Source organism: Balaenoptera borealis (genome assembly GCF_965194805.1).
Source record: "Balaenoptera borealis genome assembly, chromosome: 4".
Taxonomy (NCBI): Eukaryota; Metazoa; Chordata; class Mammalia; order Artiodactyla; family Balaenopteridae; genus Balaenoptera; species Balaenoptera borealis.
The window spans coordinates 102949871-102974240 of NC_138861.1; the positions used below are offsets into that span (position 1 = coordinate 102949871).

The following is a 24370-nucleotide window of genomic DNA, read 5'->3' on the forward strand; positions in this document are numbered from 1 at the left end:
GTGAAGACAGTCATGCTTCCCGATGATACGTCTCTGAGAATGAAAGTCTCCATCCATCATCTTTATTGTATCAGTGAATTCACTTCATCTATCTTTCGAAAGTCATCCTTGCTGGAGGTGGTGGGGTGTTTTGTTTTCACAATTTAATCAACTAAGTAATGGGAAATATTTTTTAAAATCTCAAAGGATAAAAAGTTGTCTTGGCTATGAAATAATTATACTATAACTCAGCTTGATATGTTCACATCTTGAAAACTAAGAAAATAAAAGCCACTTTCTCAAATGTTAAATATATACAAACAATTATGATTCATCTGCAGCATAAAACACAGTCAGACAAAAATACAACTTGTTTAAGCATCCTCCCATAAAGAGACTTTTTATCTGATCTGGGGGCACTCCAGACACCAGAATCTTAACTATAATAATTAGATGGAGTCCATGTGGTAATTTGAAAGTAGTTTTATGTTATGACTTTGTAAAGTAGTAAGTAATTAATAAACAGTTGGATTCATACTCAAAATAAGAACTTAATAATAGCTTATGATTAAATTTACTTAAGTATAAACAAATATATACATATATTACACAAACAATTAAGTTCTCAGATGAATTTCAAATATGTCTTCAAGCATGCCACTCTCGCCAACTCTCAATGTGTTCACCAACCCGGAAACTCTCTGAACTTGTCCTTTGGGGGTTTTGGGAGGTTTCATGGCATAAACATGGTTGATTAAATCATTAGCCATTGGTGATTGAATTCAATCTCCAGACCCTTTCCCCTTCCTGGAGGTCAGGGGGGGTGGGACTGAAAGTTCCAACGCTCTAATCACCTGGTTGGCTCCTCTGGCAACCAGCCCCATCCTTGGGTGGGGTCCAAACGTCACCTCATCAACATAACAAGAGATAACTTTATCTCTCTCATGGTTTTAGGAGCTCTGTGCTAGAAATGGGAACTCAGACCAAACACATATTTCTTATTATAAATCACAATATTACAGTGTCCCTTCTACTTTCCATTCATTGGGCAGTTTGACACATGGTTCCAGCAAACCATTAAGGACCCATGAAATACAATCTTCCCATGGGTTTGGAAGCAGGAAGAATTTGTTGATAAAAAACCCTAAAGACACACACCTGAAATCCTCTTCTTGTCTTGTCCAATTCATCAGGTTCCCTTTCGGTGTGTCTCATGGGTTATTGCTGCATGTTCTTCTAAGTGTCCAAGATGCTTTCTGGTCTCTGCTTATGAACTCGTACCCAGCTCGCTTTAAGTGTGGTCTGTAACAATTGTACTGCTTAAGAAGGTAGCTTCCTCTAAGATGGCCAACTTACCTGCCATCTATTTTTGCCAGAAGAATGGATGCTCTTCTTATTTGGGGAGTGATGTGAGTCTCGCTCGTGTTCTTCTCTGGTCTGAGTGCCCAGTGTCCAGTCTTTGTGTTCCGCCCACAGTCTGCTGTGCTACTTATCACAGAGGTGTCAGTCTACTTCCTTTGTCAGAAAGAATAACTGAAAAAACAGTCTCTGGATGAAACATGGATGTCATTACATTTCTGTGGGTACATTTCTTAGGTTTTCAACTTAAGCACCTCACAACCGTTGTCATGTATGCCTTCCTCGGCAACAGGAGTAGGTGTGAGAATTGATGAAAAACATAGATGCTTAAAAGATGTGACATTTTAGATATCATAAAAGGGTTCCCAAGGAGTTATTTATTTCACAAGGACTTTTACTTTTTCCCCATGATAGTTTTGTACCATAATTCCTTTTTTTTTTTTTTTTTTTGATTTCTGAAGAGGTATCTCTAAATGTTTAATAATTGTTCTGAACCTGAGGAGGTGGTATACACCAGAACACAGTCATTTATGGGAAGAGGAGATTTCAGCCAGTGGAGTGGACAAATATTAGCATGAAAATACATCTGATTTGCATATCACTGTAACCATTTCTAGAGCATTCCACCAGAGTTCTGACAACTTTCAAGGAAATGCTGAAAGACTTTCTTAAGAGGTAAAAGTATAGGAACTCACAATGCACCTCGGAAAATAATTTCTTTAGCAATTTCCTATGCATACATGGATCTCCCTTCAAAGCACCATCCCCAACACTTTTCATGGACTACTGTATTTCTAATGTATTCATCTAAGCATTAGTAGGGAAAACTTTTCTTTAAATTAATGAATAAAAAGTCTCCTGGGTTTCTACTGACATTTATTTCCAGGATGGTAGCCTTATCCTTCTCAGCTGTCATTTACAACTGCAGTATTCCCCTGCCTTTGAGGGTAAACTCTGATGATATTAGAGAGAGCAGATTCAATTTATAAAACTAGAGGAGGAGGCATAACTCATATCTGCTTTATAGGCTCATTGCATTATATCAGACCAGTACTCTACTGGGTTCAACTGCTTTGATGAATACAATTTAACCCTGGTATAGCCATGTTGAGGTTACACCGACTCTCTGTATAATGGAGTTCTGCTTACCAAATTCTAGATTATTAACATTATACTAACAGCTCATATTTAATGAGCAAATACAGTGCACAAAGAAGAGGGCTAAGATAATAACATAACGTGCGTTATCTTACTAATTCTCATAACACACCTCTGGTGTCAATAGTTATCCCCGTGTTACAGAGGAGAACAATAGGATTTAGATGAAACAATTTGAAGCTATGCAGCTTTTAAGCAGAGGTTCAGTGCAGTCCTTCTACTTCACTCCAGAGCCCAGGAGCATAAGCATTTCACTAGATTATTCTAAATGCTTCCTGGCAGAATGATACCAGCTACCGTATGGACATGAGGGTGTTTGCAATGTCCACACATCAGCCTAGACATCAGGAAACACAGACACAAGGTAAGGCTTAGCAGCCCACCGTATGGTTTATGGCAATTCCTGTAACCTCCTCAGTCTCCTTGTTTTTAAAATGAAGCCATCGGACTGGATTACAGGTATTCCCCACTTTTCAAAAGTTCTCTTTACGAAAGACCTATATTAGTACCTGATTCCCCTAATCAAAAGAAGTCTGAAGAGGATTTTTCACTTTTATATAAAAAGGTGAAAAGTGAAAATAGCATTCAGTGTTCATTTCGCAGCTAACTGATATAGAGGCTGCACACCTCAAGCATAAAGGAACACCACCAAGCCCCTTCCCCAGCAAGAACTACACTCTGCATCTCAGCGTCAAGCCTCCATAGTTGTTTTTTTTTAATAGATCTTTATTGGAGTATAATTGCTTCACACTACTGTGTCAGTTTCTGTTGCACAACAAAGCAAATCAGCCATATGCATACACATATCCCCATATCCCCTCCCTCTTGAGTCTCCCTCTCACTCCCTATCTCACCCCTCTAGGTCATTGCAAAGCACCAAGCAGATCTCCCTGTGCTATGCTGCTGCTTCCCACCAGCCAACTATTTTACATTCAGTAGTGTATATACGTCGATGCTTCCCTCACTTCGCCCCAGCTTCCCCCTCCCACCCCATGTCCTCAAGTCCATTCTCTATGTCTACCTCTTTATTACTGCCCTGCAACTAGGTTCATCAGTATCATTTTTTTTTTTCGATTCCATATATATGTGTTAGCATACGGTATTTGTTTTTCTCTTTCTCACTTACTTGACTCTGTATGACAGACACTAGGTCCATACACCTCACTACAAATAACTCAATTTCATTTCTTTTTATGGCTGAGTAATATTCCACTGTCTGTCTGTGAGCATCTCTGCTTTATCTCAACTTATTTTGTGCACACAGTAGCAAGGTGTGTCCATTAATAATGATGACATGGAAAATGCTCAGGATATTTTGTTACAGTAAAAAAAAAAGAAGATGCAATACTATATTCTTACATTATTCTAATTTTATTTGTACAGCATATTAATACATGCTTAGAAGACTAAAATAGTTTTACAGTAGCATAATTAAGGGTAATTTTTATTTATTTTTTTCTATAGACAACATATATTCATGAAATGATCACTTGCTAATAATCAGATGAAATGTCATTAGAAAATACAATATAGAAGCCATAAAGCTTATAGAAGGTTATAGTAACTTCTCAAAGTATATATGAGTGAAGCTTTCCTCACTCTCTCTAAAGCTGGGAATTCTACTGCTTCTTGGGTTCTTCCTCTTAGAGTGAAGAAATCCTAATTAACAAATTCATACTTAGATATTTAGGCCTTACTGAACTTGTTTATTTGAAAATATCATCCTTTAAAAATGACTCCAGGGGAAATGAAAAGAATTTATATTGCTAAGTGATGTGATGATGGTTCTATTAAAGCATCAGTGGGAGAACTATTTCAGAGCACAGACATTTGGAGCATTTTCAAATAAGGCTCCGAGACAGACACTGCTAACAGTTCAACAAGTTTGTGTTCTTATCTTCTTCCTGGGCACATGAGCCTTCTCTTGTGGTTTGGGGTGGACATATTAAGTGATTTCTCACCAACAAAATAAGAGTGGAAAGGATATGTACCACCTTAAGACCTGGTCCATAAACACCTTTCATGCTCGCTCTTCAATGTCTTTTTCTCCTTCAGATGAGATGATCACATAGACGCCACATGACGATGGCCAAGCTTTCATTAGCCTCTGTCCCTTAAGAACTCTGATCTGTTCCCCGCCCCCCAAGACTGTTGGATAAGCAAGAAATATACTACATTCTTTTAAATTTATATATATTTAAGTTACATATTTGGGAGCATGTTTGTTACAGCAGCAAGAGTTAACCTAACACAGCCACATCTCTTATGGTATACACTTAGCTGTACACAGGGCCTCGTCAAATTCATTCTTAAAGGAGAGGTGGAGATACCCCTTTTGTGCAGAAATGACTCCACAAAACTGGTGAGGGAAGAGTTAGAGAATAGATCATTCATACCATTTTGTAAATCACTAGAGTCTTAAAAAATCTGATTAAATCTGATTTTCTTTTACTTGAAGGTAGTAAAATGAATTGCTTTCCCATAAGAACTCTTTAGAATAAATAAAAGATCACCATTCTATGGATTGTTATTTTTGTGTGTTCTTTTATGTTGCTTCTGACCTTTCTTGTTCTATTTGGATGTAGGTCCATGAGGGCATAACATTTAACTTGTTTATTGCTGCTGCCTTGTTTCCCAGAGAAGTTCTTAGAATAATAAACATACAGTATGCATGGGCTAAAGATGTAAGTTAATGTAATAAATATAAGATGGATAAAGACAAATTCACTTGATGAGACTTACCACCTTAAAACTTGACCAGGAGTTTTTATCTTTTTAATTTTTTTAAAATATTTATTTTTATTTATTTATTTATTTATTTTTATGGCTACATCGGGTCTTAGTTGTGGCATGCAGGATCTTTCATTGCGTGTACAGTCTCTTTGTTGTGGTGCACGGGTTCCAGAGCATGTGGGCTCTGTAGTTGTAGCATGCAGGCTCTCTAGTTAAGGTGTGAGAGCTCAGTAGTTGTGGCACGTGGGCTTAGTTGCTCCGCAGCATGTGGGATCTTAGTTCTCCAACCAGGGATCAAACCCGCGTCCCCTGTATTGGAAGGCAGATTCTTTACCACTGGACCACCAGGGAAGTCCCTGACCAGGAGTGTTTAGTTGGCAGAGAATGGATTTCGTTTGACACAGACATGTGATTAAACATAAAACAAACACATATGAGACCATCAATTTCTGAATTTCATTTCACATTATAAGATATATCTATCAAATACATCTAGAGATTAGAGACAGCTGACAAGTTTGCTGACTGCAGGTGTCCGTTCATTTCCCATCTTTGTCTCTGGCTAGAATCATTTGAACTCCAAGGCAAGTTTCCAGCTTTGACCTTGCACTAATTCACCACCTGATGGCAGACAGCCATCTATTTGTTCTTGCCTTACCATCCCCAGCAGATGGCTCAGAGATAAATAGCCAATAAATCACAATTTCCGTGCGTGAGAGGGTCCAACTACAAAGTGCTTATTTGCCTTTAAAATTGGTTCTGTTGCTGCCAACTAGACAGAGTCATTTAGTCAAAACTTCTGAGTGATCAGCTCTCTACATGCCATCTTCTTTCCTTTTGGAGTTGTAACTGTTGATTGTTCATTTGCTTATGTATTAGTTAGGATTCGCCAGAGAAACAAAAACCAATAGATGTGTATATATACAGAAAGTAATTTATTTTAAGCAGTTGGTTCAGATGATTGTGAAGACTTAAAATCTGATGGAGGAGAAAGACAGACTGGAGACTCAGGGACTCAGGAAGGAATTACAGTTCAAGTCCAAAGGCAGTCTGCTGTAGAACCAAGAAGAACCAATGTTGCATATTAGCTTCCAAGGCAATGTGCTGGAGAATTCCCTTTTGCTCTGGAGAGATTAGCATTTTGTTCTATTTAGGTCTTCAACTGATTGGGTGAAGACCCCCATATTCTGGAGGGTAATCTCTTTTACTCAAAACCCACCAACTTAAATGTAAACCTCATTCAAAAACACCCTGTAGAAAGATCCAGAATAATGTTTGACCAAATAATTGGGCATTATGGCCCAGACAACTTGACATGTAAAATTAACCATCATAATTTGCTTGCTTGCTTTTTTCCTAATTTGTTTTTGGCTGTCTTTTTTCGCTTCAATCCTCTTAGGTCCTTGGGATCATTATTTCCACAGGGCTTATTTAATTCAAAACCTTGTGATGATCTGGAAAGTTCCAAGCTCACATTCCAGCTCTCCCACTGGCTAGCTGAGTACCAAGGCACTTTACCACGTAGCCTAGTTCTTCCTCAGTGAATAGAGATTCCTAAGTCATAGGTTTATTATAATGATCGAATGGGGAAAATCCACATTGACAAGCTCTGTAAACACAAGTTCACATTGTAACTACTATTCGAAACTGTGTTTGTATATCAAAGGTACTACCTTTCAAACCAACAAAGGAAAAAACAGAAAATTCCTCATGTGAAGTACATTATAGTTGTGAATAACTAGCTCATTGGAGTAAAGAAAGATCAAATTAATACATCAAGTTTATTCATGAAGGGACAATGATTTTAAGAGTTAGGAAAAGCTTTTAAGACCACGAATGATTTTGAAGATCCCAGTAACAGTGTCAAATTTAAAGTATACAGAATATTCATATCTAAAGGCAGGGAAATAAACACAACCCTGATTCTCCCCCAGTGAATCCTGGAGATGCCGGGTAGAATGGGGTCCTGTGAGAACTGAAGCAAGGGAGCTCAGGTAAGATGCACCCGTTCACAAGAAGCTACTCAGAAGAAATGGATAGAACTTAGCATTTCCCCACTTTCAGTGTACGATTAACATCCCACATGTGGTTTGATGTTGGATCATTTTGTGATTGTCAGTCTCCACTGCTCAAGGAGTGTCTCCAGTTCAGAATCCTGACCAGATTGTTCTTGCAACTCCAAAGAGTGAAAGCGTTTTTGCGCTTACCTCAGCCTCAAGTCCACTTACTTAGTCCTCATTTCGGCATCAAGGCAGATCTTTTCTAACATTTTAGATTGCAGCTCCTTTTACAGAAAATGTCCAATCTCAGAGGGGTACTTTTACACTCTGGTCCCACCAAGTCAGTAGTCCAACATTAGTGGAGTTCCCAAGGTCAATATCCTTTAGTCTTAAATAACTCCAACCATGGGACAAAGGTGGGAATCCATTATGTTCAGGCCTGTTTCTTTTCAAACCCTCCTCTCCAGAAATTCAACAGATCTTCAGGCCCTGCCTTACTCAGAGTTACTTATTACTAACAATGTTATCGTTCAGTCCTACAACCTGTTAACAGAAATTAGTAACTATTTCTGTTTGAGACTTGTTGGGCCACCTTATACCCAAAGGGAGCACATCATTTTCTCATTGAACTAAAGATTATGGGGGTCCAGCACATCTCCAGAGGATACAGCACCAAGATCCAGCACAGACCACATCAGAAACATCTTGCAATGTCCTTGCTATATGAAAAACAAAGTAATTTTTCCTACCTCGTTGATAATATACATACATGTTCTTAAAAACAGCAGTGTGTTTTTTTAATGTGTCAGACCAGCTTTGATGCTGATACTATGCAAAGATTTTTACAACAGCAACTTTTTTTTCAGTCTGTGAGAACTGGAACAAAGAGAAGTTTATAGTGTGCTTTTTTTCTTTTTGTGATAATGGATGGATGGAGAACTTTCTTGGTGCAGCTTTGCATGGTAGACAGTTCTATTTCAAACGGGCAAAAAATCAGTTTTATGAACACTTTGCTCATATTGCTTCTCTACCACTTTCTCTAGGAATGCCCCAGCGGGGTTGTTAACGAAGACACCTTCAAAGAGATTTACTCGCAGTTCTTTCCACAGGGAGGTAAGTACAAATGTGGACCAGTGAATTCTACTCTCAGTTAGAATTATGCTTGAAATCTTGAGTTTGGTTTAATCTTTCATGGCATGACTCTACATTTTTCATCTTTATGTCAGAGAATTAATACACAGTATGCAGTGCATATGATTCTCAATACATCATAAAAGTGAGCTACTTACAAATTATCAAATATCCTAGAGTTCACTCTTTAGCTTAATTCAAGCAGTATTACTGTGTGCCTGATACCACATCTCTCAAAGGCGCGGTGCTTTCTGACTATGATGGGTGAGTCCTGGATACGCCACAAAGCTTTCACATGCATTATACGTCTCATTCTCCCAACTCTCAAAATTAGGACAAATGGAATTATCCTTAATTTTCGGATCTGAAATCCAGGGCTTAGAGAAGCTAAATGTTTTGCTCAGAGTCACACATCCACTAAGTGGCAGATCTAGGTTAGAACCCAGATTTTTCTGTAACCTCATCTAATATTCTTTCTGCTCTTCCTCTCTCTTTCAGGAACTCTCCACTATCACCCCTACCCCTTCATCTAAGAAAATTAATACCACCCTAGACATTATTTTAATTGGAAAGAAAACAAGGAACGCATAATGATAATACATACCTGTTAGAGATGAGTGAAGAGATATATTTGCCACTGGACCTTATAGTCTCTCCTTCAATCGCTCAGCAGGATGCCCAGCTCAAACTTGTCCTGCAACCTTCTCTGTGTCCAGCTGTGTATTAGGTGCTGATGTAAGAGGGTTGAGATGTGGTACCTGCCCCAAAGAATGTTAGAGTCTAGAGTAGCAGATGGACAATGTCAACATAAAAAAATCAATGTGAGGATAGGGGTTAAAAATATAGTATTATAAAAGCACCATGTAGGCACAATTAGATAAGCTGAACAACAGGGAGGAAATTTAAAAAGTCTATCCAGATAAATTGAACCTGAGCTGAAGTAGCCACCTTTCATCACGTATCTAATACGTGTCTGGCCCTGGCGTGTGTTACCCATCACCTCACAACAACCCTAGTTATGGTTCTCCCTTTCTAATAAATGTGGAAACTAAGGTGCAGAGAAATTCATCCATTTCTTTGCCATCATCTTTTCACTTCAATTCCACTTAAAAGATCCACCATCATCTGATGCCAAAATAACTGCTGTGGTCTCTGAACTAAGTCTCTCTGATTCCACCCCTCTTCTCCACTCCCCAACCCTGGTCTGTTCTCAACATGAGCCAGAGTAATCCTGGTAAAATGTAAGCCAGGTCGTCTCACTGCTCTGCACAGAATCTTCCATCCCCTCAGAGCATAAGCCAAGGTCACCGTCTCCTGTTCTATCTCTGCCTCGTCCTTCACCGACCCTCCCCTTCACTCACCTCATTCCAGACATCCTGGCCTCTTGCCCTTCCTCCAGCGCACCAGTCCTGCTGTTGCCTCTGGGCCTTTGTTTTTTTATTTATTTTTTTATTTTTTATTTTTGGCCACGCAGCATGTGGGATCTTATTAGTTCCCCACCCAGGGATTGAACCCACACACCCTGCAGTGGAAGCTTGGAGTCTTACCGCTGGACCACCAGGGAAGTCCTATCTCTGGGCCTTTGAATTCACTCGTTATTCTCTCTGCCTGGAATTCTCTTCTCCCGAATATCCATCTCAATATCTCACCACCTCTGCTTTTATTCAAATGCCACCTTCTCAGTGAGGCTTCCTCTGGCCACCCTGGCTTAAAGGACAACCCCTACATATCCCCCATGCCTTTTCTTTATGTTTCTCTTTAGCTCTCAAGAGCATCTAATAATGTATATTTTATTTGTTTGTGTTGTTGCTTACTGTCTCTTTTTCCACTAGAATGTCATCTCCAAGAGAACAGAAGTTTTTGTCTGCTTTGCTCACTGCTGTATCCACAGGTCGTGGAACAGTGAGTGACAAGTAGTTGCTCTAGATACTCACTGCAAAACAGGGTGAATGCATGGATGAACGAATGACATTCACCTCACCATGGGATATCTGTAAAAGGCACTTTGAATGTATACAACACTTAAATACTAATTGTTTCATACAAAAATTAGATTCACTTTTGGCTTTAGATGTTTAATAGGTTGAATTTGAAATTGAAATTGAAAATTTCAATTTTGGGCATGGATTATCAAAATAGAAAGTTTCACTTAAGATGGACTTTTCAAAGAATTAAATTAGAATTCGGAGAAAACACAGGGTGACCCACTATTACATGAATTTGGATACATCATAGGTGACAACTTCCCCAACCCCATCTCATTAATAACAGCCCACAGACAGGTTATTGGTCATAGGGTCTGATGCCAGGCTTGTAATGGATCCTTTGTCTGCATTAATAAGGAATTTAGAATATCTTTGTTTAACACATATTTCTAAATTATTAAAAACCATGGAATTTTTTAAAAGAATGATGTTTACTATAAACTAAGTGTCTGACAACGTATTGATAGGCATTAATATCAAAGCACTTAGCACAAATGGAGGGTGCAGTGGTTAAGAATCCGCTTGCCAATGCAGGGGACACGAGTTCAAGCCCTGGTCCGGGAAGATCCCACATGCCGCGGAGCAACTAAGCCCGTGCACCACAACTACTGAGCCTGCGCTCTAGAGCCCATGCACCACAACTACTGAGCCCACGTGCCACAACTACTGAAGCCTGCACGCCTAGAGCCTGTGCGCCGCAACAAGAGAAGACACCACAGTGAGAAGCCCACACACTGCGAGGAAGAGTAGCCCCCGCTCGCCGTAACTAGAGAAAGCCCGCACACAGCAACGAAAACCCAACAAAGCCAAAAATAAATAAATAAATAAATAAAAATTAAAAAAAAAAAAAAGCACTTAGCACAAACGGAAATCTTTTATTTTTTGATTATCTCAGATGAAAGTTATTACATGCTACAAATTAGATACAACTCCACATTAAAAATTTATCTTTATCTGAAAAATAACATTTCAACATTAGAGAACGTCTACTTAAGCACAATCCTTTGCAAGGGATTCTTGTTACAAAGTCCAAAGGGATTTGTGGAAAAATCACTTTTGTACTCTTAAAAATTCATTGATTATTCCTGTTAATTGAATGCATAAATCTAAAAGCAGCCAGCATTACTGAAGGAAATGGAATATTTTAAAAAATGATGACTTGCAATTTTAAAAATTAATATCGTGCATGCAAATTGTATCTTGCAGTGCCACTAGAAAAGGGAAAATGTCCTAAGGAAGAATGTATTCTCCGATGGCAGGCAAATCCATGTTATGGCCATCCTCACATTTCTGTGGAGTCATTTATTTAGGTTGATGGCCTGAAAGCAACAGATGTCTCTCATTATGAGTCGTAACAATGATGGGTCCATAAATCACAATGTCTCAGTTTCATCCAGGAAGGTTCTTTGTCTTATTGCCAGAACCTTCTGCAATTTGTACTGTGTCAGGCTCTTTAGTCTTCTCTACTTCTTAGCAAGATGGTTTACCAAGCACGACTTGTTTGGAGTTCTGGATGTCAGCACAGCTGGACTGAACAGAATCTTCCTGTTTGTAAGGGATAAAGTATGTCTCCTATAAAACAAGCCGAGAGGAAATGGCTTGTTTGTGCCATTACCTGTATCATTACAGCAATGCTTTTCAGTGCCACGTACAGGGGAAACCTTAGCTTAGAAACTCTTAGCTCACCAGGCATTTTTAAAGCTCATGAAAATTCTAGTTTCCTGGGCTACTCCTGCTTCTGTTGTAGGAATTTTGCATTTGCTTTGACTATATGAGGCACCTGATAAACAGCTACTGAAGGAACGAATGAATGAGCTTCAGTCAGAAGAATCTAAGTCAACAAATACTTATTGAACAATCACTGTGTTCAAGGCACTTGAGGCACTTAGATGAGCTCTATGGACATAAAGGTTTAAATTTTTTTTCCAAATAACTCCACCCACTGAATATCCTTCTCATGCGCAGACAATATTTCTAGGAAATTTCAGGGTGATTTAGAGAGAACATACTGAACAGAGACTACCACTCATGTATGTGAACCTGCCTTACTGTAGTAACATTGCCATGAATTGTATATTCAAATGCATTAAACTAATTCTGTACCTTTTGCTTGAATTCAGGTGGGAGTAGGGGATTTGTGGTGGGAAGAAAGAAATCAACCAGACTGATTTCAACCACAGACCTGGAACATGCTAATCAAGTGTATCTGTTTAAATATTCTGAAATGTATGTGTATCAATGGTCTTTTCAACCAAGGGATTAGTTGGTATCATCACTGTGCTCTGGACATAATTGGGTTAAAGACACTGGACTAAGTCAAGAGTCCTGAGTTTACAGATAGACTCTGTCCCCGCTAAAATGTGTGGCTCAAATAGTTTATTTCTCTGGGCCTCAGGTTGTTCCTTCGCCAGATGTGGAACAGAAGAATCCTCATGTTTCCCTTCTGTTCTAACATCCTTTATTTCTAAGAGTTAGTGTTGGAATGTCTTGATTTCATTACCTACTCTACCGTTAACTAACTAGGTGACCATAACTACTTCCCTAACATTACCTACACCCACTTCCTGCCTTTGTTAAATGTAGATAAATAGCTAAATGGTATCCAAGATCACTTCCTATCCTAAGACTCCATAAATTTTGTTCCCTAACTGTAAAATTTCAACATTTAATTTTCAGCTTCACAAGTAAAATTACAGGAAACTGAGCAAAGTCATCATATGATACTGAGTAATTGTTTTTGTTATATGGAAGGAATTATGGTCAAAGAAGACTGTCAGCTCATATGGGAAGAGCAGAAACCATTGCCATTTCTTTTGAGCCCTGAACTGTACTGAAATCTAGAATCCAGGATGCCAGTTATTCATCCTTTTAGCAAATATTTACTGAGTATTTAAGAAGAGCACAGTCAGATGAAATCAGACCAAGATGGTTTTGTGGACAGTTTCCTTTTTCTCTACAGAATCCACCTCTGTGCCCAGTCAGACACTTCCAACGCCTTAGCTCCTTCCTCTCACCCCATCAAAGCTAGAGCATCATTCCCCTTCTTTAAAAACTTCCACTGTCTCCAGATGTCTACTGAAGATATCCAAACTCTGTCAGAAACTCAATACCATTCATGATATAATTGTACTGGTTTTCACTGAGCATGAAGTTCCATTAGGTTAGAACTTCAGTCACTTAGATACACAATTGAGAGTTCACAAAAAATAGAAATGTTTTCAGGTGAACTGTATTAATCTGTAAAAAAAATTTGATCACATTTATTTAATAATGATAGCTAATAATTAGTGAACATCTAATATTTGCCTAGGACTATTCTAAGATCTTTGGGTATAGTATCTCATTTAATTTCTTTATGATGACTCTCTGAAGTACATATAGTTATCATTTTGTAGCTGAGGAAACTGAGTCACAGAGAGGTTAAACAACACGCCCAAGGTCACACGGTTAATAGTTGGTAGAGCTGAGATTCAAATTCAGGCAATCTGACTCCACTACTGTATTAGCAACCTCTCTTCGCCTGGTATATCTAGGTTAGAAAACTGGCTTCACTTCCAGGAAACTTGCCAAGGTACATTTAGAGGAACAAGACGTCCTCTGAACCACATTAGGGCAAACCTTGAGAGTGTGTGTCCCATGTGTCAAGCTTTAAACTAGAACAACCTCCCCTGAGAAGCATGGTAATTATTGTATGCCTACATTATCTTGTGTTTTAAGTTTTTAAAAGTTGCCAATATCGTTTGTTCTGAGCCATTATTCATGGTGAGTTCTGCTTGCTAAGGTAAAGGCACTTACTCTTGCTGTATAAATAAGGTAACAAGAGACCTGCTTAATGAAGCTCGTTTTAAAATATGCAAAATCCCTTATTTTTTCTTCCCTGAAAATAAGTTTAGCATACCATCTGTCAACTCATTTCTCCATAGGGCACTAAATAGTTCAAGAAGTCTATGTAAAAGTACTGTTGAGAGCAAAACAACTTTGTAAATAGAAATAGACTGACAATTCTTGATAATTCTATATGGAACTTCCCAACAATCTCACTAAGTTGATTGTAGTCAAAACCCTGGTTTCATACCCAAAAGGGCTTCTTCCTGTGACCAATAAACACAAGATAGACATCCACTCTACAAACAACAGTTTTACATACTGTTAAGGCCCAATTGTGGTGCCTGTTTGGCTCATTGTAAACAGTGTTATTGATTCATACGTTTAAAAATAAGTGGTTCCTCACATCATATTTAAAGATAAGAGGTGAAAGAAAATGCCACCACCATTTTGAGAAACTGAGTATACAATTTACCTTGTGAAATATGTGGCCTGCAACAGAGTTAACCATTGGGGTGAAGCATTCAGGGAAAACAATCCATACATAGGCCATGGATGCTTGAGAGCTAGGAGAGAAGTTTGCATGACCTCTGACCTCCCTTATCTGGGGAGAGCCATTCTCTACTCCTGCTTCTGTGACTTAGTTTCTTGACAGCCTTCAAAAAGCAATTCATAAAGTAAAAGGCGAACAGAAGTTTTGCTAAATCCCAGTAAAAATAAAGGCTAAAAGTTATAAAATAGAAATAGATGAGGTTTTAAAAAAGAAGATAAAAGGCTAGAGCCAATGAGCTAAAAGGTTACAATTTTTTAATATAAAAAAGGTTACAATAAAAGGCTAAAACCCATGAGATGAAACATTTAAAAGAATCATGTAAATTTGATCAAGGGTCAAGCACAGAAGCACTTAAAAATGAAAACTGTGCACTAAGAAAAGAAAACAATAAGAAATATATATATACTTTAAAAATATAAAGGCAGAAATTTCAGAGATTCGGGAGACAAAGGAGAAAATGGAAGGAAAGAAAATTAGAGGGAAATAACCTACTTGAAGCAAACTCAGAGGAAGTGTTAGATTTCAGAGAACTTCAGTATCATTAGGCACCATCGTGTGGCACTGGGACAAGAAAGCTGTCCAAAGCTGTCTACCATTGCCCAGAGCCTCTAACCCCATCCAGGACCCAGGCGAAGCAGGAGCTCCCCACTGCTTTCAACTGGGAACCTTTAGGACCACACAATCCACTTTCAACATGGCCTCAGAAACTTCCCAAATCACCCTAGTTTCAACTTCATCAGGCAGCCTTACTAGCTGTGGGCTAGCTTAGCTTTTTGGTCAGAAAGACCTAAGTTATATTCCACTCTACTCCTTACGGACTGTGTGACTTTGGGCAAGTTTCTCAACTTCTCTCAGTCCTGATATCCTTATCTGGGTTGTAAAATGATGAACAAATTAATAATAACAACACCAATAATAGCAATTCATCTGTGCCTCATTATTTTTATTATTTTACTTCTTCTTGAGATAGTCCCTGCCAAGCACTACGCGATTTCCAGATGCGTCTTGTTAATCCTCACACCCACCTATGGTAACATTACTCATCCCAGTGTCAGTAACATCACCCAAGACTCCCATGTGTTCAGAGCATTTCCAGCCAGAAACTTAGAGAGCATCTGTCACCAATGGCCTCTGTAGGTAACTCACACCTATGAATCTCAAATTACAATCCTCTACGGAGAGAAGGTGGGCAGCTGAGAAGAAAGCACAAGTCAAAGGAGGTAGAGTAAATTTTCCTGGATAGAAAGAGGCTTGGGACATGCTATACAAATCCTTTGTAGGATATTGAAAAGCTAACTTATTATTTTATTTTCAACATTTCAGACTCTACCACATACGCACATTTTCTGTTCAATGCATTTGATACGGACCACAATGGAGCTGTAAGTTTTGAGGTAAGTCTTAGATTTTTTCTTTTTAATATGCTTTGACTTTAGACACATTGAAAGGGATTTAGTGCTTCTAAGGTGAAAATTTGAGTTTGGTGGTATAATTTTTTTTTTTTTTTTTTTTGCTTTTTGAGCCTTTTATTCCTTTATTATTATTATTATTATTATTATTACTACTACTACTACTACTGTAATAAGAACACTCAAGAGTAGGCATCCTTGCCCTGCTCCTAATCCTAGAAGGAAAGGTTTCTATTTTTCTCTATTGAAAGGTTTCTGTTTTTCTCCACTGAGTGTGATGTTAGCTATGGCCTTTTCATGTATGGCCTTTATTATGTAGAGATACTTTCCTTCTATTCCTAGTTGACAGTATATATCGTGAAAGGGTATTGAACTTGTCAATAGATGCTTTTTCTGCATCTATTGAGATGATCATATGATTTGTATCCTTAATTCTGTCAGTGTGGTATATCACATTAATTGATTTTCATATGTTGATTCAGCTTTCCATCCCAGGGATAAATTCTACTTGGTCATGGTGCATGATCTTTTTAATGTGCTGTTGGATTTGGTTTACTAGTGTTTTGTTGAGGATTTTTGCATCTATGTTTATCAGGAATATTGGCCTGTAGTTTTCTTGTGATGTCTTCGTCTGGCTTTGGCACCAGGGTAATGCTGGCCTCATTTGGAAGTATTCCTTCCGCATCAATTCTTTGGAAGAGTTTGAAAAGCATTGGTGTTAGTTCTTTAAATGTTTGGAAGAATTCACCAGTGAAGACATCTGCTGCTGGGCTTTTCTTTGTTGGGAGGTTTTTGATTACTGAGTCAATCTCCTAGTTGTAGGTCTGTTCAGACTTTCTATTTCTTCATGATTAAATCTTGGTAAGTTGTGGGTATCTAGGAATTTATCCACTTTTTTTAGGTTATCCAATCTGTGGGCACAGAATTTTTCATAGTAGTCTCTTATGATTCTTTTTATTTCTGTAACATCAGTTACAATATTTCCTCTTTTAGTTCTGATTTATTTATTTATTTGAGTCTTCTCTCTTTTTTTCTTAGTCCAGCTAAGGGTTTGTCAATTTTGTCTATCTTTTCAAAACACCAACTCTTGGTTTCACTGATTTTTTTTCTATTGTTTTTCTATTCTCTATTTTATTTATTTCTGTTATAATTTTTGTTATTTCCTTTTTCTAATTTAAGCTTAGTTTGTGCTTTCTCTGTCTCTTTGAGGGATAAAGTTATATTGCTTATTTGAGATATCTCTCCTTTTTTTTAATGTAGTCACCTATTGTTATAAACTTCTCTCTTAGTACTGCCTGATAATTTTTGAGGAGGGGAAAGAAAAAGCCTAAGAACAGTTACTTTCCCTCATTGTATTGTCAAGAAGCTGCTCTTATCTTTCAAAATAAGTGCGAATGACAACACACATTGAGTTTGCTTTCTAGTACTTTCTATGTGTTTATACAAGAAAAGTGCATTTTCCCAACTGCATGACAGCAAACTCAGAAAGCAAACAATTTAATTAATATTTACTGGCATCCACTGTGGGCCTATTACTGTGGTAGGCCTTGGAAATACAAAGCCGATAAAGTAAAAACCCTGCTCTCGAAGGTCTGCAAGTGAGAGATAGAAGAAAGAAATTAAATATAACAAAATGCTACATTCACCACACTGACAATTTTATAAGGAAATCCCTTTTCAAATTATGTACTTCAAGTGATTTGTATTTAATTTTGTTCATAAAATACTACAGGTAAGCATCAGTAAGATGAAATATGTCCCGAGTATTCACATAGTTAAATACATTATTTATTTATAATAGAATAATAATAAATAAAAAATATTTTATTTATATATACTTATATATTTATTACATTTATTTATATATTATGTATTATTTTGTTTTATTATGTATATTTTATTTATATTACATGGGTAGAATGTGTAAATCATCTATTTGCTTATATTCTGAATGGCTGTGCTTTGTCTCTAGGGAGTAGAATTATTTATCTCTCTTTAATATATGTGTGATATTGTGATTTATAGTAAGAAATATATATCCAAAAAAAGAAATATATATTTGGTCTTAGTCCCCAGTTTCTGACAAAGAGCTCTTAAAACATCGGGTTTTAAGTGAAGAGAACAACAAAGATGTCTTTTGTTATGTTAATGAGGTGAACTTTGAACCTCAGCTAGAGATGAGGGCTGGTTGCCAGGAGAACCAACCTCTTGATTATGGAGGGTTGGAACTTTCAGTCCCTCCGTCCTGTCCTCCTGAGAGGGGAGAGGAGCTAGAGACTGAGTTCAATCACCAATGGCCGATTATTTAATTACTCATGCCTCTGTAATGAAGCCTCCATAAAAACCCAAAAGGACAGGATTGAGAGAGCTTCCCAGGTGGTGAGCACCTGGAGATTTAGGGAGAGCCGGGTGCTCTGAGAGGGCATGGGAGCTCAAGCCCTTTCCCCATGCCTTGCCCTGTGCATCTCTTCCACTTGGATGTTCCTGAGATATATCCCCTTATAAGAAACTAGTAATCTAGTAAGTAAATGTTTCTCTGAGTTCTGTGAGCTGCTCTAGCAAAGTCATTGAACCCTAGAAAAGGTTTGTTGGAACCTCCAATCTGTAACCCATTGGTCAGAAGCACAGGTGACAACCTATACTTGCAAGTAGCATCTGAAGTTGGGGGCTGGGAGGGGGCAATGATGTAGTATCTGGCTCTATCTCCAGGTAGAAAGTATCAGCATTAAGTTCAATTATAAGACACACATCTGGCGTTGGAGATGACTTGATGGTGTGAGGAAATCCCCACTCACACACTGGAATTGGGGGCAGAATTGTCACTGTGCATAATGGGAACCAGATAATTTAGAGGGTATGCATTTTTAGGATCGGGAAGGGTGCGTCTTACACATGAGCAGAAATTTCAGTGAGTGCCAGGATAAAGGAAAGCAGATGATGGTGTGGAATCAACAAGGAAGGGCGCTGGTGGCGCTGTATCAGGGAAGCCTGCCCATGGACTTGATGAACTAGGTCTGAAGGACAAGCAGGAGATGCTCAAGAGAATAATGGCTCAGGATGGGAAGCGGTGGGAGAGAGGCAGAGGCCTGGGAATGAGGAGAAAGCATTTGTAAATCACCTGGAAGGTGGAATACAAAAGAGGAGGGTGACGGGTAAGCTGTGTAAGGAGGTGGAGGGCAGATCCTGACACATCTGAGGCAGGATGCTAAGGAGGCTGGATTATCCTGCAGGAGGTGAGGCGCCCTTGGAGAACTTTCAGCGGGGAAGTTAAGGTATCAGGGCTGTGTTCCTAGAAACAAGTCCAATTAGCAGCTATTTATCCAAGAGTCCAGACAGGAGCTGATGTCAGCCCGAACTACAGTTAAGGCATTGGAGAGAAGGAGGAGACAAGGTCAAGAGATATTAAAATTCAATTGGTTGACTTACATTTCAACACTTTGTGGAGTCAGGATGACAAAAGGGAGGTGCAGCCTGCTGAGAGGTCATTCAGTCTGGTCCTGGGGCAGAGTGACCAGGGCAGCAAAGTGCTTCCTCACACATACTAGATGCTCATAGAGATTGGGTGCTACTAAAATGAAGATTCTGGGCCAGGAAACTGAATGTGTCATCTCACAACTTAACCAAGAAATATCACTGGGAAAATAAGAGAGAAGTTGGCAGTGGTCAAGGCAAGGGCAGTTGGGTTGACTCCGATGTGGCAGCAGCAGTTAGTGCGGAAGGCGTGAGATTGTCGTAGGTACCAGTCCCCTGTAATGTTTCTTCTGATTTGGCAGCCTATGATCAATATCGTATTAGTGTCTGCTGCACTTTACCAACAAGATTAATTCCAGCACGGCCTTAGTTTAGTCATAACATAGAAGTCAAACATTCCAGTTCACCTAATAAAATCTTTCATAGCTAGTTTGAGTAAGGCAAAGACTGCTAGTGATTTCATTACTTGAAATTACTTAATGTATCAGAAATGTTCCATCAATTACTTATAGCACATTGTATCCAATTTCACATGTAAATTTAGTCTGGTGTTAATGATATGGAACCATGCATAATGTCGCTATTGTAATACGTAATATTCATCACAGTAATTGTGATGAATGCTGATTATAATTTAGGAAATTAGTTATAATGGCTATATACTATAAGCATGTTGGTAAAAAAATTGTTTTCTTTAAAGACAAACCAATGGTTAAATTAATAAATGTTAAATCAAAATCAAATTTAAAACTAAATTATTGTAGTTATGTTTCTAAATTGATTACCTACCTGAAAAGTCTCTAGAAAACAGAAATGATTAGGCAATGAACATATTTGGGGTAACAATAGCATCTTGGGAGGTACAGCAGAGACCATCCTGATTCTGAGATAAAGGGAAATGGAAGTTTCCTACTTAATTTGCTTAATTCCAAAGGGTAGCGTGAGTAAGACAGGAGGGGCCCTGGATCCAGATATGACGATCTAAAACCCCTTCACCACCAAGTGGCTGTCAGACCCTGGGCTGAGTAGTTCAATCCTCTGGGCTTAGTGTTCATCTCTGCGAATCATCAGCAAGCAAAGCTACTTCACAGGGTAAAGGAAGGATGACAAAGTGATGTCAGTTCGGGGCTTGGCTGAGTACCTAGCACCAAATGTGTCCTCAGTATTTATTAGATGTTAACCACAGTGGTTTCTACAAGGGAGATTTTTCTAATGAAGCCAGTTAAGAATGACATTGGTCATTTTATTACATAGTGATCTCATAACTGAAAACATTCAAGCACAGGCCAGATGATTGCTCTGTCTGTGATGCTGTGAAAGATTGTTCTGCATCTGATTATAAAACAAGCACTTAATGTGTGTCAATCACTGTACTAAGTGTGTAAAAATAACATTAACAATAGTAATAGCTACACACAGTAATACCAGTTGACCCTTGTTTAGCACTCATTATGAGTCAGGCATTGGGCTGAATGAATTACATATAGTAACTTGTCATTTTAGCAGATGAGGAAAGAGATTCACAGAGAAGTTAAGCAACCTGCCCAAGGTCACACAGCTAGAAAGTAGGAGAGCCAGGATTCAAACCCAAGCAGTCTGGCCCAGAATGCATCTCTTAGCAACTGTGCTATCCTGCCGGTGAGGAATATGTAGGTCCCCAGTCCCTCATCTGAAATCCTTGGTGCCAGCTGAGTTTCATTCAGAGTCTTGCAGATTTTAGAAACGTAATGCTGTGCCTATACTCTATATTATTTAATGTCTCCTGCAGGGTCTGCAGTATGCTATAATCAAGGGTGTAACATTTGTTCAGTAAAACTATGATAAACAATAAATATGGCAGAGAGCGCTACTGATCCAATGTCCACGTGCTGTGCTCTATGATCACATGATTAGGCCGTATTCCCAGCCTCTCCTGCAGCTAGGTGGGACCAGGACTGAGTTTTGACCCCTGGGAGATTAGTGGAAGTGACCACACTCCTTCCTCTCTCTTCCCATCTATGGAGACTGTGAGGTTACATATTTCAGTTTGCCTTCCAGCAAAGTAGGAGGAGGCTGGATCTCTGAATGACTGCATGGAACAGAACCCCATCCCCACTCGTATTTCACTGTATGTGAGTGGTAAATAAGCTTATACTGTGTCAAGCTACTATGACTTGGAAGTATTCAAATAGCTTTTGATGTCTTCTGATTAATGTGATCGATGGATAGATAATGGATAGTAGATGATAAAGGATAGAGATGATAGATGACAGATGATAGATATAGATAGATAGATAGATAGATAGATAGATAGATAGATAGATAGATGATAGATAGATAGATGATAGATGATAGATAGATAGATAATTAGAATACTTTCATGCCATTTCAGTTCAGGTTTTGGCATCAGATGAGTTTTGGCACCAAAATTCACCACCTCCCCTGTCTTCCTGGTAAAGGTTTTTCTATTTCAGTTTACAAAAGAAGTTTTGGATGGGGGTGGTAAGTTGCAGATAAAAAATAAAGGACCTGTATTACTTGCCACATGTTAGAGATGAGGAATTACAAACTTAGAGAGGTTAAGTGACTTGTCCAAAGTCATATAGTTAGTAAATGGCAGAACCAGGATTGAACCCCAGCTCTAGCTAAGTCTCTGAAACCTATTGGTTTTAACCAAGGGTCATCAAACTTTTCTGTAAAGGACCAAACTGTAAATATTTTTGGCTTTGCAGGCCATATAGTCTTCATTCTACCAACTCAGTTCTGCTCTTGTAGACAAAAGCAACCACAGACAAATCCGAAATAAGTGACCATGGCTGTGTTTCAATAAAGCTTTATTAACAAAAACACATGGTGGGCTGTATTTGAGCCCTGGACCATAGTTTTCCAACCCCCACTCTTAACCCTCACAATAGATTGCCTCCTGCAGAGGGAGATACTGAGGCACTATGTTTGCTGGAAGACATCTGAGATGGTCTTCTATGATTTGATTACTGAGTATTATCACCAATGTTTACAATCACCACTCAGTAATTCATCCCATGCACTGATTACTGAATGACACAATTGTTGACTGCAAAAGCAACCCTGAACCTTTACCACTATTTCAACAGTTACCTTTTCTAGAATATTACCACCATCAGGGCAGTGCACTCCTCTGAGCACATCCCTAATGGCAAGTTTACTTGAACTATTGAGTCTGAAAATGTATTTTTCCTTTAGAACAATTCTGGAATAGCTATGCCTGCTTACTGCAGGTAACTGATGATTGACAGCAGGACTGCCGCAGTCCAGAGCTTCAAGAAAACACCATTCACTGACAATTCAATTATGACAGAATAAAATGTGAGTGGTACCCCTGGAGGCATTATAAACCCCCCAAAATAATCCCTTTGTCATTCACAGTGATGAGAAAAAAATGTGTTTTTTCTCCCCAAATATCAATTATGGTTACAGGAAAACTTTCCTTCTAGGATGAGTCATTTTTGTCAAGTGAAATAGCTATTTTCTCTTGAGATGTCAGGCATCAAGGGGAATTATTTAGGCAATGTTACCAATAGGTATAGAATTCCATTTTATTAGATTTATTAAATCATTAAGTTTTATTATTATATCTCTCAACACACACACACACACACACACACACACACACTTACACATCCTGTCCACATAATTCTCCTCTTCTTTTCTAGTGCCCATTCCAGGAGCTTTGCTCTTTGGCGAAGTAAAGGGAAAGGTAGCTGAGAGGTCCTTTCATTTTGTTCCTTCATTTAACAAATATTTTTTGGACTTCCCTGGTGGGCCAGTGGTTAAGACAATGTGCTTCCACTGCAGGGGTGAGGTTTCGATCCCTGGTCTGGGAACTAAGATCCCATATGTGGCATGGGGCGGCAAAAAATAAATTAAAAAAAAAAATATATATATATATATATATATATACACACATATATATACTTTCAAGGTGCTGGGGATACAACAGGGAACAAAAGACACAAATTTTTGTCCTTATGGAGCTGACATTCCCCCATTTTCATGACTAATTTTTGTAGAATCCAACAATTCTTGCCATAAAGGTTCTTCAACCTGGGCCTCACCCATGCATTTCTGTCGATTCCCAAGGACTGTGGCCGTGCTGCATGTGTCCTAGCTTTTGCTTGTCACCCTGTCCTTCTGGCCTGCTCCCTCCTTATAGTCTTGCTATGGGGTATCCAGCTCCTCCAGCCATGGCTGCCCTTGCCCACATTCCTGTGGCCCCCCAAGGGCAAGTTCTTTGAATCCCTCTTATCATACACTGAAATGTTTAATGAAAGTTGGGTTAGCAGAAGATTATTACAAGAGAGACAAGAGAAAAAGCATCCAATAAATATCTCTATCTGCTTCAACAGTCTGAAGGTCAGGTCCCTCTTTTTTTAAATCATCTTTTAAATAAACTTTTTATTTTAGACCAGTTTTACATTTACAGAAAAACTGCAAAGATAGTACAGAGGGTTCCCATACACCTCGCACCCAGTTTCCTGTTATTCACATGATGCATTAATATGGTAAACTTGTTATAATTAATGAACTAATGTTGATACACTGTTATTAACTAAAGTCCATGCTTTATTCTGATTTTCTTAGTTTTTACCAAAAGCCTTTCTTCTGTTCCAGAATTCTATGTAGGATCTTACATTACATTCACTCACCATGTCTCCTTAAGCTCCTTTTGGCTGTGACAGTTTCTCAGATTGTCCTTGTTTTGATAACCTTGACAGTTTTGAGGAGTTTTGGTCAGGTGTTTTGCAGAAT

General features: G+C 38.6%; 1 protein-coding gene across 7 annotated transcripts in view; it reads left to right on the forward strand.

The window, feature by feature from the left end:
* KCNIP4 (potassium voltage-gated channel interacting protein 4) overlaps window positions 1-24370 on the forward strand; it is a 1207795-nt gene that overhangs the window by 1168558 nt on the left and 14867 nt on the right. For all 7 annotated transcript variants that reach the window (XM_082389233.1, XM_082389236.1, XM_082389232.1 and 4 more), the window contains 2 exons: window positions 8273-8342; window positions 16047-16117. In XM_082389233.1, the coding sequence (XP_082245359.1) occupies window positions 8273-8342; window positions 16047-16117 (141 nt within the window). The remainder of the gene's footprint in view (window positions 1-8272; window positions 8343-16046; window positions 16118-24370) is intronic.